This window comes from Sorex fumeus, unplaced genomic scaffold (genome assembly GCF_029834395.1).
Source record: "Sorex fumeus unplaced genomic scaffold, SorFum_2.1 ptg000030l, whole genome shotgun sequence".
NCBI lineage: Eukaryota > Metazoa > Chordata > Mammalia > Eulipotyphla > Soricidae > Sorex > Sorex fumeus.
In genome coordinates this window covers 6,544,345-6,560,679 of record NW_026606087.1, presented here as the reverse complement: position 1 = coordinate 6,560,679, position 16,335 = coordinate 6,544,345, and the positions used below count along the sequence as shown (strand labels likewise).

At 47.6% G+C, this 16,335-nt stretch overlaps 1 protein-coding gene across 1 annotated transcript in view; it reads right to left on the bottom strand.

Moving 5' to 3' along the window:
- Nucleotides 1-1,005: 1,005 nt before the first annotated feature.
- The window catches only part of GALNT18 (polypeptide N-acetylgalactosaminyltransferase 18), a 379,034-nt gene continuing 363,704 nt past the window's right edge, over nt 1,006-16,335 (bottom strand). Inside the window, exon 11 of the mRNA XM_056116106.1 lies at nt 1,006-1,462. Within this exon, the coding sequence (XP_055972081.1) occupies nt 1,316-1,462 (147 nt within the window). The 3' untranslated portion in view covers nt 1,006-1,315. The remainder of the gene's footprint in view (nt 1,463-16,335) is intronic.

Genomic DNA, 16,335 nt, shown 5'->3' with positions numbered 1-16,335 from the left:
CGATTTGCTTGAGCGGGCCCAGTAATATCTCCATTGCGAGACTTGTTGTTACTCTGTTTGGCATATCGAATATATCATGGGTAGCTTGCCTGGCTTTGCCTTGCGGGTGAAATACTTTTGGTAGCTTGCTGGGCTCTCTGAAAGGGGGCAGAAGAATTGAACACGGGTCAGCCAGGTCGGCCCTGTGCAAGGCAAATGCCCTACCCCTTGTGCTATCGTGGCACCCCCAAAAACACAAATGAAAAACTTGGGGCTAGAGAGATGGCTCAGTACTCTGCATGCAGGAGGCCCAGTTTCAATCCCCAGCTCTGCAATCACATGGTGCCTGAGCACTGCTAGGAACAACCCCCTGGCACAGAGCCAGGAGCAAATCTCCAGCACCACTAGGTGGGCCTCCCAAAACTAAAGAACAATTTGGAGCCAGAAGCAGACAAGCAGAAGGCAAGAAGTGCCTGAGGTTTCCACCAAAGGAGAGAAGCCTTTCCATTTCTCTGGTGTCCCTGCACGACCCCTACACCCACCCCTGTACTTCCTGCGATAATGGGACCTTGTTATTGTCTGATTCACTGAAGGAGCCTACTCCTCTTTGACAGGAGCCAACTAGACTTTGCTGCTGGATGGGCCATTTGCATTCAATATGCCTGCCTGGGGGGTTGGGCTCCCACAGCTCTGAGAGTGACTTGGTGACTGAGAAGGCAGAGCCACCAAAACTTGAGGGCCAGCAGGGGGCACTCCAGTGCCCAGTGAACAGACTGGAATTATCCAGCAGTGCTGAGGGCTGCTCTAGTGGAGAGAGAGGACCTTCTTCTTCTTGGAGACTGTCCCTGAGGACCACCATCCTGCTCCCTAGCCCCTCTCCCCCCCAAATGAAGAGAGCTGACAGCTGCAATTATACCCATGGATGGTAGTTATTTAAGGCCTCCTGCCTCAGCACAGGATTGTGCCTACAAGAACTCCAGCTTCAGAGCAGCCAGACTCTGCCCCCAAAAGACCACCAAATCCCTTTTCTTAATCAACAGTATTTTATTGTCCGTTATAAATATTTTCCATGTGACCCTATTTACAGTTGCAAAATAGTTTATGACATGAGCCCCTCACCCACCAATCAGCATCTCTCTATAAACTCCATGAAAATTCAATAGGAAATAAAAAGCTCTGTTTAGGGGGACCCACTCACCTGGTTCCCCAGACGCCCAACAACCCCATACAGACAGCAGGCAAGGTGGCAGCGGGTGCTACACAGTAGCAAACGGGTGGTGGGGAGGGAGGGGAGTGGGGGGGGGGGGCGGAAAGGTGGAGTTCCCAGCGGTCCGGGTCAGGAGGCCACGCCCCTCAGTACGTTGGTGAGGCCCCAGTGCTGGCCTGTGCACTTCTGCAGCACCAGCTGGAAGCCAAACTCTGCTTCGCTGTTCTCCTGCAGCTCCAGACAGCGCTTAGACTTGAGGTTCTGGATGGGGCCTCCCTAGAAGTGAGGGCAGAGAGCTGGGTCAGCAGGAGGAGAGGGCTCATGGGGACAGAGGGGCAGCCTAGGACCTAGCAGTTGGCCGGGGTGTCCAGGCAAAGGATCCGGGGCTGGGCCAGCTCCTGTCTCTGATGTGTAAGTCTCTTTCGGAAGACTGACCCCAGGGCGAGCTCCTTGCTTCTGTGTGGTCGGGGTCTGCCATGCTGATTTGCTCCAGCAACTCCTGTTCCCCACATGATCTGGGACCCCGCTCTGGGAGCCTCATTTCGCCTTTTTTGGGCCCTGAGTTTCAGCATCACCAGAATATCAGTTACCTGCTTTTTAGGGTCCATGCCCCACTGGGCCTCTGGGACTGTAGGTGCTGACCTCAGCAGATTCTTGGATGGCATTTATGAAATTGTAAGACTCCTTCAACTCTGGACATGCATAGTCTCCCCCAGCTGCCTATGCTACTAATGTTCTGGAAAGTTCCATGTATATATACTGTTTATGCCTCACAGTCTCTTGAAAGGAGCGGTGTTTTGCTCTTCAGAACAGTTTTTTCAGGGGTTGGAGCAAAAACACAGCAGGTAGGGTGTTTGCCCTGTATGCAGCTGACCTGGGTTTGATTTCCAGCATCCCATAGGGTTCCCCCAGCACCACCAGGAGTAATACCTGAGTGCATGAGCCAGGAGTAACGCCTGTGCATTACTGGGTGTGACCCAAAAAGCAAAACAGTCTTCCAGCCCCCAATTTTAGATTTTAGTGAGATCCCCAGGTGTTTGGTATGCTGGGGGCTGCTGGCTTCGACCTAGACTATATGAATCTCATTTCCCCTCAGAAATGCCTCTTCCTGTGATTCTTCCATCTCAGCATCACCAGGCATCTGTGTGAGATGCCTGGGCATTTCCACACACTCCAGGCTCTGATGAGGAGCAAGTCTAGTCCATCTCCCATGGGGCTGGAAGCCACCCCCTTGGCCCTATCTTAGCACATTAGGACTGACCTGAGCCACCATCTCTCCCCTGGACAACCAGTCAGCCTCTAACAGACTCCCCTTCCCTCCTCAGAGGCGGGCAGTGAGCTTCCTCCAACACGTTTATGACCTGGAGGCAGATGGTGCCCAACCTCCTTCTCCAACACTGGAGGCTTCGTGGGGTGGTGCTGCCCTTTTCCGGGCCTGTCTCTCCACTCTGCTCCCACAGTGCTCTGTGGTTTGGGGGCCACACCCGGCAGTGCTCAGTATTTACTCCTCCTTTTGTGCTCAGGGGTTTCCCCTAGGAGTGCCTAGGAAGCCATCAGTGATGACTGAGATTATCTGCATGCAACACAAGTGTCTCGGTTTTCTCTCCTGCCTGCTGCTCTTAACCGCCAGAGTTGCAGCCTCACACACCTCTTGTGGTTTGTTGAATGTTGGCTTGACTTCAGGGTTTCTGGGCTAAGAAGCAGTTGGGCTCATTGCCTGAGGCTCCTCTGTATTTCTCTAGTTGACAGAGCAATAGCCTTTTTTGGGGGGGGGTCTTTTCGGGTCACACCTGGCAATGCTCAGGGGTTACTCCTGGCTCTGCACCCAGGAATTACTCCTGGCAGTGCTCAGGGACCATATGGGATGCTGGGGATCAAATCCGAGTAGGCTGCGTGCAAGGCAAACACCCTGCCTGCTGTACTATCATTCTGTCCCCATGCAGCCTTTTTCTGAACTTAGAATCCTGCTCCATTTATGTCAGTAACACCTTTGCACCTTCGCCTGGTCCCCACCTCCTCTTTCCCTCCTCTTCCAACCAGTGGGATTGGCGAAGCCTTTCTCCTGCTTTCTCCAGTTCTCAAACACTGCTAAGGAGTCCTTGTTTCTCTCCCCTCTAGATGAAAGTTTCATGTCTTAGTAATTTCCTAATTTCCATGCCCTCAGCACTAAGAGGAAGTCTGGCCATGTAGGCAGTGAGTCAGTGCTGGTTGTTGGAACCTGAGGGGTGAGAAGGAGCACGTGACAAACCAGGCTCCCGCACATTGCTGTCTCATGTTAAACTGGCCTGAGCAGGCTGGCAGCAGGAAATGGGCCTCCCCCACCCCTCTCAAGACTGCACAGATCCTCCATGGGTATCCACACTTACTGGGAGGGAAGAAGGTGGCTATCCGGGAAGGGACTCAATCCTAGTCTACCCCCTCCCCATGGCAACATTGGAGATCTCCAGGGAAGCTCAAGATTCGTTTCTCCCAAGTAGCTCAGAAGTGGTAGATGGGAACCCCCCTACCACCACCACCACCACACACACACACACACATACACACACACACACACACACACACACACTTACAGCCTAGAGCCTGATGGCAGTGCCCAGGGGATCATGTGAGCCAAACACACATGCCCGGTGGCTTTCAGAAATGCCACGGGAAAGTATCAATCTGGAAATAACCTGACATGAGCCACTGTGGTGTGGTCTGGGTTATGCGTGACACTGCAGACCATGACATGGTTGGGCCATGGTCCCCACATGCCAGCTGCACAGCAGAGGTGGCGGGGACAGGTTATGCCATCTAGCTTTGGCTCACTGCACTCACTGTGTCAAGCACACAATGAAGAAATCACTTAATGGGGCTGCTTTCAGAACCATCCCTGTGGTTGTCATCTGCTTGTATTCATGTGGCGAGATACTTTAAAGCCTGACACAGCTACGTCTTATTAATACGACCTTAGTCAAAGCAGCCAGAAAAAGCAGACAGGCTTAACCCACTACTAGCAACTTCCCAGAGAGATGAAATCAGACCAGAGCATTAAAGTCAGGAGGGGGGTTACCTTTAGGGAGAAAGAACTTGGAAAATGATAATCCAAAGGCAAGATGATAGCTCCTGGGGTGCTGGGAGAGCCATATTTATTTTTGACCAGAGTGGCAGTTACATCAGCATCTGTTTAGTTTCAAATCATGGAGCCGAACATTTATTTTTATATGTGTGTTTGTATGTTTCTTTGTGTTTCTGTATTCTTTTAAAAACTCCTCAGCTCCCTCTGATGGCACTTTGAACAGTGAGCGAAGGAGGAGGAGGCAGGGAGAAAGCAGCAGGATGAGAGGGAGTGCAGAGTGTATGTGTGTGTGTGTGTGTGTGTGTGTGTGTGTGTGTGTGTGTGTGTGTGTATTGAGGGGGGCCACGGCATTCCCAGTTCCCTCTGTGTGGGAGGTAGCCCAGCCAGCTGTAAACCTCTCCGGAAGCAGCGAAGTAAGTAAAGCAGCTTCATCCTCCGCACCCCAATCCCAACAGTTCCCCAGAAGATCAACCACTCACAGCCTCCAGGAGCACACTGAGAGCAGAGCAAAGGGCACACTGAAACGGGGGGCAGGAAGTTGGTCCTGGGATGGGGACTGACAACATGGGGGTATCCCCGTGGAGCTTCCCCATGCTGGACGCATTCCAAAGGCCCATCCTCAGAAGGCAGCTGGAATAGAGAAGGGATCACTAAGAAAATGACGGCTGGAGGAATCGGTCGGGATGGGAGATGTGTGCTGAAAGTAGGTAATGGACCAAACATGTCGACCTCTCAGTGTCTGTATTGCAAACCATCATACCCAAAAGTAGAGAGTGAGTATGGGGAATATTGTCTGCTATGGAGGTAGGGGGAGGGTGGAAAAGGGGGAGTATACTGGGGAGATTGGTGGTGCACTGGTGAAAAGATGGGTGTTTGTTCATTGTGTGATTGTAACCCAAACATGAAAGCTTGTAGCTATCTCACAGTGACTCGATAAAATTTAAATAAATAAATAAATAAACAAAAAACAAAACAAAGGCCCACCCTCTGCATTCTATCTGAAAGCTGAATAGAGGTCAGCTCTTCCCTGCCTTGAAGCAGCCTCCTTCCCGAATCTAAGACCCTAATCTGGAGGGCACATGGCCATGGCTCACAGGTTTCCCTCAGACTCTGCCTTTGGATTAGCTCCTGCTTCTCTATTCCTCCTGTCTGGTGAGGGAGGTGATGTCCAGGTTCCCCCAGTTTCATGCTTTACCAGGCTGAACTCACCTGGCTCCTGCAAGGACAGTTTTACCTGCTTTGTCCAGCCTGGCATTCTCCTCATAGTTCTGTGTCCTTCAGAACTAACCCCAGAGCAAGGGTTCCTTTGACACAGCCCAGGACTGTGTATTTTGGTGGCCTCGCCATGTGCCTGAGGTCACACCTAGGAAATAGTATATGAAACTGTCTTCTCAGAACCTTGAGTTCACCGTGGGTTTTTCTAATGATGGAAAACAGAGGCATCTCTTAAGATCCTGGCTTCATACAAGGTCAGCCCATTGCTCGATCTGATTAGGTTTCTCTGACCTATAGGTAAAATCTTGCAGGCTCTAAACTGAGTTTCATCAGGAATGCAACTCTAGGGCACTTTCCCCTGGTTCTTAAAACGCTTCAACATGCCAGCCAGCACGCAGCGCTCCCCAACCCCCTTTGCAGGGAGATGAGACTGGCTGCATAGGAATGGAACCAGTGGGGATCTTCAGTGCACCAGGCAGACAGGAGTTGTGGGCATCAGGTTGACAGGAGAGAGTGAGGAAAGAGATAAGACTTTTCTGTGTGCAGCTGTATGGTCTCAGGCAAACCTCTCCACCTTTCTGGTCCCTGATATCTAGCGTCACGTTTCTGTCCTGAATTCTAGAGCCTGTAGGAGCCAGAGGACTGATAGGAAATCTCTGTATCAGTTGTAAAGTAACAAATGGGGGCTGGAGCAATAGCACAGCGGGCAGGGCACTTGCCTTGCACACGGCCGACCTGGGTTCAATTCCCAGCATCCCATATGGTCCCCCGAGCACTGACAGGAGTAGTTCCTGAATGCATAAGCCAGGAGTAACTTCTGTGCATAACTGGGTGTGACCCAAAAAGAAAAAAAATAACAAATGGGTGTGAGGCTGTTTGAAATGCCAGATGGAGATCTGGAAAAGTGGGTGCAAGAGGAATGGGGAAGATCAGAACAAGTACCCCCTCTCACTCTGCTGAGACTTGAACTGAACAGCGTGGTCTCAGGGTCAGGGCTGGCAAACAGTGGGGTTGCACTCTGAGACCACAGACACTTGTAGAAACTTGTCCAAAATAGAGAATTCTGCTGGCCCCTCCTTCCTCATTCCCTTCCATCAGCTGGGAAGCGGAAGAGAGAGGAGAGAGCTCTGAGAAGTGAAGTTTTCCTTTAGAGACCCAAACATGACATTTCTCAGGCCCCAGTCTGGCCCCACCACACCCTCTGCACCCTGACACAGGAAGTATGGTGATACTGTAGCTGCCAGGAAGAATGTGGATGAAATGGAATGAGTCCAAGAGCATGGGGTGGAGGGAGAAGACAATCTCAGTGCATGTGAGACAAAAGGAATCTCCTTCAGAGGAGGTCTGGAGGAAAGAATCTTCTAGAACAGTGTAGTAAGACCACTTTGGAAGGCTTGCTGAGAAAAGCCCTGGGAGGCAAGTTGGGAGCACATGTGTGGGCGAACAGAGGAGGCAGGGGCCAGGCACCCTTTGGTGCTAGAGCCAGCAATAGTCATGGTCACATTCCCATGCCTGCCCCAAACCCACCTTGTTTCCTTCTTTGATCTCGACCTCTTTCTCATAGACTCTGGGCTCTTTCCCTCATTCTAGGTTAACTCCATTGACCACGGTTGCAAAGGAGCCTTCCTATGCTCCATTCAATACCTATCTGGGGAACTGGCGCCCTCAGAGGCAGCTTGGGGTTGCTAACATCAGAACTTCTACTTACAGGCTCTGCTCTAAGATAGAAGTAATAACAGCCAATACTTGAGTTGCCATTTTCCTGGCACTTTTTAAAAAATGTTTTTACATGCCCAGTCACCATGACCTTGAGGCATAAAGAGGATATTCACTCCAATTTTATAGAATTAGAGATTGAGAGTCAGGATGATTGAGAGACTTTCCCAGGATCACATGGTAGGAAGTAGTAGAAACTGGCTGAGAGCCCAAGACTTTCTCCTCCTCACCATTCCTCACAGAAAAGGCTCACCAGCTACTTTACTGACTCATGTCTTTCTCAAGAGAGTAGACTATAGGTTGAGAGCTAGTAGTGTCCAAAGTCTAGGATAGAGGAAGATCACATTAACAAGTCTTAGGAGGTTAATGAGGACAAGTTTTCTCTAATTCCTTGAGGGTTTTTTTGCAGAGATATTATCCACCCATTTTCCCACCCATCCACCCCTTCCACCCATCTACCCATCCTCTATGCTGTCCATATACCATCAATCCATTCACCTACCATCCATCTACCTACCATCTATCCTTCCATCCATCCACTTATCCATCTGTCCAGCCAGCCAGCCAGTCAGCTAGCCACCAACCATCTATCCATCTATCTGGCATCCAAAGTGTCCCAGGAACACTTCAGGACACTGAAATGCACCACTAACTAGCAGGAAAAGTCAATGTGCTGACTTTTATAGAAGGAGGGGAGAGGGAGGAAACAATGGTTTCTATATCATGTTGGAAGGTTGTACATCAAAAAATGTAGAGTAGCGCTGTAAACTGCATGCTCATGTGTCCCTAAAATTCAGATGGCAGAGCCTTAACACCCAATGTAACGTATTCAGAAGTGAGTAGGAGGTGAGATGGAAGGAATAATGGTGAGGCAGTTTGTATGGGACCTACGAATAGACTGGCTTTTAATCTGGTGACAGGGCCAGCCATTTGGGGCTGACTGACAAGTTAACCAATCATTCTGACTGCTTTATTGAGCAGAGCATGTTGGAAGAAAGAAGGAAGCAGGAGTACCTGTTAGCAGTCTCTTGTTCTTATATCAAGAGCCATTCAGCAGCCTCAGGGCCAGTGCCAGGACTGAGGGTGTCCAGGCCTGTGGGGGATGGTGGGGCTTGATGCAGAACCTCTGGTTAGCCTCACCCTCTGTGGAGGACTCCATTGTCTGGTTTACTAGTCATCTAAATTATTTGTGTAATACTTACAACTACAGGATCTGGAAACACACAATACTTTTAATTAAAGAATTTAAATAAGGGCAATTAAACCTGGCAGGAGAGACACAGCAGCACACAGAGAGCTTAATTGGAATGGAAACCAAATTAAATATGGAAACAGCGTTTAAAAAATCGAAAGCTGAACATATAGAATTAAGAAGGCTAATAATAATTCCTGGAGCTGAGGCTCCAGCCCCCAGTCAAGTTCCTTCTTCTTCTCTGGAGAGGTGACTGGAAAGAGCATGAGAGGAGGTAGGAAGGGAAGCCACTGACGCAGGACTCTGCTCCAGCCTGGCCTCTGTGTGGCCCCGGGTAAAAAAGCTGAGCCCCCAGGATACCATCTCCTCATTTGCAAAAGGCCTGGGGCCACCAGGAAGCATGAGGCTCCAAGTTCATTGTGTTCCTGGCTCTGGGGCACCAAGGATCTGACCCTAGGTTACAGGTGATTGAAACCATGGCCTCATACCAAGGTGGCACTTTGCCACTGGGCCATGCCCAGGATCTTAGAGGGCTGTTGAACCAAAGCACTGAGCTCCTTTAGATCCAGTGGACACTTCCAGTATGCCTTGGGGGGTTCCTTGGTTCTGCTTTAGTGCCTACTGGTCTGGGACTACACTTTGGGAACTTCAAACAAGCTATCATCTCTTCTCAGGAAAAGGTTGGACCCAGCTTGTCACCTGCACTCCCCTCCTGGAGGAGGGATATCTGGGCTGGGCTGAGCACAGGCACGTCTCATATTTGCAGTCTTCAGGTTCTGAGGAGGGACCCTTCAGGTTCTGGACCTTTCCGGCAGCCTGCACACAGCACATACTTTCCGCTTCCTATTCTAATTAATTTTCCACTGACAGGTGGCCCAAGGGGTCTTTAGCTTTAAGCTTGGTGGAGTCTGAAGTTCCCAGGCTAAGCAGTTAATGATTAGTGATCAAATAATGCAAAACATGACTGGGACAGTAGCATTAAAGAAACTCTGAGATTAAGTTTTTCTGAGGAGGCAAGTGGACTTTCGTTATTGTGAACATTCAACAGCCATTGGTTCCATAGGTTTTTTCATGTTAGTCTTTCTTTTATCTTTCTTTTCTTCTTTCTTCTTTCTTTCTTTCTTTCTTTCTTTCTTTCTTTCTTTCTTTTCTTTCTCTCTCTCTCTTTCTCTCTCTCTCTCTTTTTTTTTGCAGGCAGGGTTGAGGTGCATATCTGGTGGTGCTTAGGTCTTAATTATGGTTTTGTGCTGAAGGATCATTCCTTGGGGGCCACATGAGTTGTTGATTTCATATGCAAAGCAAGTGTTCCTATTCATTGTACCATCTTTCCAAACCTCGTGTTGGTCTTTCTTAAAGGGGAATCTCCTGCTCTGGAGTGAAATCTGTCTTGGAACATGGGGAAGGTCCATTGGGATGAAGTCAAGTAATGATAAGAGCACAGACAAAAGTTAAGGTGCTCATGGAGTCAGGCTACAGGGATAGCTCAGAGGCCAGAAACCACCAGTTCATGGACACCTGCCAGTGGCTTGTTTTATGAGAGGCAAGACACCAGAATTTAAGATATGGTGGCTTAAGAAATGGGAGAATCGGGACTGGAGTAATAGCACAGCGGGTAGGGCGTTTGCCTTGCAGGCAGCCAACATGAACAACACAGGTTCGATTCCCAGCACCCCATATGGTCCCCTGAGCACCGCCAGGAGCAATTCCTGAGTGCATGAGCCAGGAGTAACCCCTGAGCATCGCCGGGTGTGACCCCCCCCCAAAAAAGAGTTTTCTCTTTGTATTAAAAAAAAAAGAAAGAAAGAAATGGAAGAATGCCGAGATTTGATTGTGGAGAAATTATTGAACTTCTCTGTGCCTTGATTTCATTAAGGATATGGAGTTAATAAAAGCAGCTGCTATCCTTGCCATGAGGGCTAAGTCATATTTATAAAGCAATTCCAGTAGTTTCTGGCACAGAGGAAGTACCGTGTGGCTTTGTTAAATAATTAGTACGCAAGCCTCACCCAGGTCTGAGCCTCGGGGAGCGGAACCACCACACCTGGTTCTGGCTCTCGATCTCTGCAGGATGAGTGGGGGGAAGAGGGAAGTGCTGACTGCCACGGAGTATATAAATATCTAAGAAAACATCCAGGGCTGAAACAAAGCCTTGCCAGTCCCTCAACACTGGACAATTCCACACTTGCCCCTTCATGTGACATGGAAATGAAAAGCTGTTTTGTTCCAGAGTCATAATGAAATACCCGATTATAGTCTTTTCTTCTTTGTACAAAAGGTTCTGGAAGTTGGACTTGCTGACAGCGCTGGGGGATTGGAGCGGGAGAAAGTCAAGGACTCCTCCTCCTTGCGTGTTGGGAAATTCTTTGGCAGAATTATCGGTGCTCCCGGGGAAATGTGCTCTGCAAATAGGCTCTTTTTTTGAGTGGGTTACTCTTTTTGCATCAAATTATCAAATTAGACCCTATAAATCAGAGCCATTTGTCCCCGGGTGTTGGCTTGGCTCCGTGTGCTGCCCCAAGCTAGGCAGTATCCTCACTCTCTTGAAACTGTCTTCTCTTCTAGCCTCTACTAGCATCTGTGCTGTTATTTGCACTGTCCTCCCAGCAGGAAAATGCACCAGCACTGCCCAGAGAATGGGGTGAGCTCAGGGATACCTTTCAGAGAGAATACCAATGGGTGCGCCCCCCAGGTTCCCAATTGATTTTGTGTTTCCCACTAACAATACCCCATAACCAGGGGATGACTGTCTCAATCAGTCTTGGGGCAGCATGTAATGTCATCAGAAAAGCCAACCATTTTCTCAAAGCCTTCTGTTTCAAAACTATTCATTCAAGTTTGCCCTGCAGTCCCTAGATTACACACATGTTCAAGAAGGCATTTCCAGCTCTCCCCACGAGCCTGCCAAGAGAAGTGCATGTTTAGCCTGTCACCCCAAGTGTTCATTTAACAAATGTCTGTGTATGCAGCTGAGATGGTACTATCACCTCAAAGTGCTCTTTTAGTTTTTAAAAAGCATTTTTTAGAAACCATGGATTTTTCTAATGAAGCAAGGCCTTGAAATGTCCTTGAAATGCTATTGTACACTTGGTTTTTGTCAGCATGGGTATTTGCATGCATGCAAAGTGAATCACGGAGGCAGGAGGGCAGAGTTTTGTTCACCTCTGGGCCTCTCAAAAACTTCTCTCAGTTCATATTTGCGATTTCTTTGAAAAGGAAACTTAATTCCATCAACAGCACCGTCTCTCCTGTCTTAGACTTACCCATTAGGTGCTGGAGAGATTGAAGGTAGAAAACAAGAGTCCTGCCCTTCAGCCTACTAGATTACTGGGAGAGAGAGGCAGGGAGGGAAATAGCAGATCTACTATTCCAGGAAGCATGATCAAGATGACCCGCATTACAAGGAGTTCAACTCATTTTCAAATTTGTGGTGCCTTCTATTAAGGAAGGCCTATGGAGACCTTGAAGTAGGAAAAGCCATTCTCAGGGTTTAGAATTGCAGACTTTCTGCACTGGCAAGTCCTTATCAACCATCCCACACAATTCCAGTAAGGGAGAGCAGCCCAGCGTTTGATGGCTGCTCATTGTGTCTCTTGGATCACCTGTTCCTTGAACTTCCAGTCTCATACCTAGACAACTGGAGTACAAGGAAGCTGCTCCATAAATTGTCTTTGATTCCCCTCAGGTTTTCCCTCAGTGCTATGTAGGACAAATATGATTTATCTTGCTTAGAGCAGCCCTTCAAATAGTGGAAATCAGAGCCTGGGGCTTTCCTGGGTCTTTCTGGTGGAACAGACCCATTCCTTCAACCAGGCTTCCAAAAAGATGTTAAAATAGTTGGACGTACCTCATAAAAGCTTTCCTAGGGCAAGAATCCCATCAACGACCCAGAATGTTCATCAAATTCAAAGTAAGGATGGCAAAGAAGGAAGTGGATATCCCATTACCACTGAGAAGTATCCCTTGCTCTGCTCCATAGGGGTCTTACCACAAAGCACTTCTCTGCCTATGATACCATCCATATCTGCTTCTTTTCTCTCCTTCTATCAACCCAGAGATTATCACCCAATTCCCACTTTCACAGATCTCAGAATGCCCCCAGTCTTGGCATGCAGGGAACTCTCAGATGATCAAAATCCTGAACTGGATGCATCACAGTCACGGTCCTCCCGTTGTTCATTGATTTGCTTGAGTGGGCCCAGTAACGTCTGCATCATGAGACTTGTTGTTGCTGTGTTTGGCATATCGAATATGTCATGGGGAGCTTGCCATGCTCTGCTGTGCGGGCGAGATACTCTTAATAGCTTGCCGGGCTCTCGGAGAGGGGCGGAGGAATCAAACTTGGGTCGGCCATGTTGGCCGCTTGTAAGGCAAATGCCCTACAGCTGTGCTATCGCTCCAGCCCATGAACTGGATGCATGTGAATGTGAAATCCCAGTAGAGAGTACAGCTTTAGTTCTGGGGTCTTGGTGGGTCACAAGCTAGAAAAAGCATCCAAAGAAACTATAAAAACCACTTATACTATTCATGAAGCTTCCTCAGGTGTGAAGATGGAAGATGTTGACTGCTTGGAGATGTGCATTGCTTAATAGGGATATCTCTAGCCATTAAGCAAATATTTTTTTCAAACTCAGGCCCTGAGATATTTCTGGGTTAATGACACTCACAGTACCCCCGTTTAATTCATCACCACCAATGGATGGTCGGAATGTTTTTGAAACACATTTAGTAGTTGTTTGGCCCTATGCCCCTATGGTAAGCAGATCTGTTGCTTTTCTCACAGAGCTAATAGAGTAGTGCCATAATTTTCTTCCTCTCCCCAACCTCTTTCCTTCAAGCCAGTCTCTACTGCTAGATACAGCACAAAAATCCACTGCTTAGGAACCTCTTTGACCTTCTTCCTTTGCTCTAACGGTGAAGCCCAGATTTCTCAGCATGACTTTCAATAACCGCCATTATCTGCCCCCATCTGCCTTGTATGTCTGATCTCTCTTATGACCCTCCACCTTCCCAAAATTCAGAATTTCTCTCACACCAAGCATTAGGCTCCTATTCCTCAAGCGTGTTCTGGCTTTTCACGCTCTTGCCCAGGCAGAGTCTCTGCCTGTGATGTTCTCCCTTTCCACACCTGGGAAATTCCCTACCACTTTCAAGATCCATTTCAAATAATCCTGGAATCTCGGAAGTTCTGCAGTCCATCAGAGTCCATAACTCCAGGCTTGAGCACATGTACCTCCTACTCTGTCTGTTCTCCAGTTCTGTTGTGTGTTTATATGCCCATGAGCTTCTCTAGGGCAGAGGCCATGTCTGATTCCTCTCTGCATCCCTGCTGCCCATCCCCACACTCAATAAATGTTTGATGAATGACTGAAGGAAAAAATATTCATCCTTGAAAAATGACTCATCAGAGCCCTGTATATCAGCGTTGCCAAGAGATGTTTTCATCAAATGTGGTTTCTTGGTGTCAGTATCTGACACAGCCTGATTTCAGCCTGTGGCATTGGAAATTCAGAAGAGCTTGCTCGGGTGAGAGGAAAGGCATTTTATTTGTTAAACAGAAAAAAAATCAGGGTATGAGACACTAAGATATGCAAATGCCTATCTTTGTAGGAAAAACTGAGAGACATGCACTAGATTATTTTGAAATTAATTCAGTCTGAGCGTCTGTAGAGTTTAAATGCGGTCCTCAGGAGAGTAAATAATGCAGAATGTGAGACCAGAAAAGAGATTTGAAATGCACCAGTACAAGTTCCTGCAGCCCGAATTCTGCCCCAGAATATTCTATTGGGCAATATCCTCCTGTTATTTGCCAAGATTAAAACACTTGCAAGAAAAATTAGTTGAAACACATAACTCTGAGCATTTCAGAATCTCCCAGCTTCCTCTGTCCTTGTCATCAATGGGTCCTACCTGTGAGGGGTTGTAGATGGTTTCTAGATCACTGGATAAATTTGCATCATCATTTTGACTTAAGCAAAAAATTCACATACGTTAATTTTTTAAAGATGAAGTGAGTGTGTATGCTCTAGGTTTGCAAATTAGGGATCGAAAGAAAGTATTTCCAAAGAGACCCCTTGGAAGCAGGGTCAACAATGTGACTGCATGAATGTTCTGGGGATTTTAATTAGTTATATACCTAAATTGTAGGAAACTGTGGTCTTCCAAGTTCTGATGGTCACGTGTCCTGTCCATCAGCCACTATGACCCTAGAAGCAGAACTCCCATGGGGCTGCCTATTCAGTTCATACACTGAGATGAGGGAAGGAAGAAGATCTATTCTGGGGCGACTTGGTCTTGAGAAGTTATTTTAAGAAAAATGTTCCTTTCTTTCTCAGTCAGAGACATAGATATAGACTGAGGTCTGATCAGGACACCAGTGCACCTAGAGCCCATGCAGCAGAGAGAGCCAGCCCCCAAGACCTGTGACATGCATGGGTAGGCAGTGAGTGCTGCAAAGGAGGAAGTGAGTGCATGTGTTTGATGTATTCGTGTGAGCATATGAGTGTGTGTATGTGTAGGAGTTTGTGTGTGTGGATGAGTTTGTGTGTGTGTGTTTAAGTGTGGGAGAGTACATATGAGAGTATGTGTGTAAGAATATGTGTGAGTGAATGAGAGTGTATGTATGTTAGTGAGTATATGCATATCTGTATGTGTGAGTATGTATGTTAGTGAGTATGTGTATATGTCTGTGTCTGATGTGTGTGACTATGTGTCTGAGTGTGTGCATGTGAGTGTGCAGTATGTAAGAGTACTTGTGAGAGAGTGTGTGAGAGAGAAGGAGAGGAGAGAGAGAGAGAGAGAGAGAGAGAGAGAGAGAGAGAGAGAGAGAGAGAGAGATTGTGTTGTAGTGGGAATACTGGTATGTCCAAGCAAACTGATTACCATTCAGCCAGCATGTTTTGAACTCCGGTAATCCATTCTTGAGTCATAGGATCTTGACCAGGGGACTTCAACTTGGTTGTCATCTCTAAGACAGAGCTGTTGTTCTTATAACCTTGAGCAGCCAAAGGCTGGACAGAGAGACCAAGGCTCCACAGATAGATAGAGCTTTGCTTTATTTTTGGTGACCCTGGATCCCATTAGAGGAAAAAACTTTTCAGAGCCAAGGACCTGACTTTAGCTCAACTACAAACCTGCAAGGGACCCAGTTGGTCTAGGACCTTCAGGTAATGCCAGGGAAGTGTAGGATCTCTCCCATCTTCTTGTCCTGCTGAGCTGAATATTCTTCCTTGTTAAAATAGTCCCAGTCATTGCTTAACCTGTTGGCCTGTACAGTGCTCAGGAGTCAGCCTCAGGCCCTGGCCAGGGACAAGATCTCAAGGCCATGCAGAGCCTGAACAGAACAACATCCTTGGGTTATCACAATGAACCAGCCCAGCTGGTCAAGAATTGTTAGGCTCTTAAACATCATTTTGGAAGCTCCTTCCCCAAATGACTCACTTTGGGGCATGTTTTAGAATTTCTCTACACCTCCAGTATATTAGGAGTAGCACACAAAATTGGATGTGATGTAAAATAGAAGGCAACCAATCTCAATTAAGAAAATATTAACATACAAGGCTTAACCTGTAACTACGTGCTAGCAATCTCTTACTTTGGGGCATGTTACTTAACATCTCCACATCTTTGTTTCCTTGCCTATAAAGTTGTAGTAAAGGTACCTATGACACAGGGTTGTTGTGAAGATTAAGAGAGCTGACACATTGGAGAGTATCATGCTAAGTGAAATGATTCAGAAAGAGGGGGACAGATATAGAGTGACTGCACTCATTTGTGGAATATAAAATAACATAATGTGAGACTGACAGCCAAGGACAGTAGAGACAATGGACAGGAATATTGCTCTGTGGTTGGAAGCCTGCCTCATGAGCTGGGGGAGAAGGGATCACTAAGTCAATGATGGTTGAAGGGATTGTTCAGGATGGAAGGGATGGGAGATGTGTGCTGAAAGTAGATAAAGGACCAAACGTA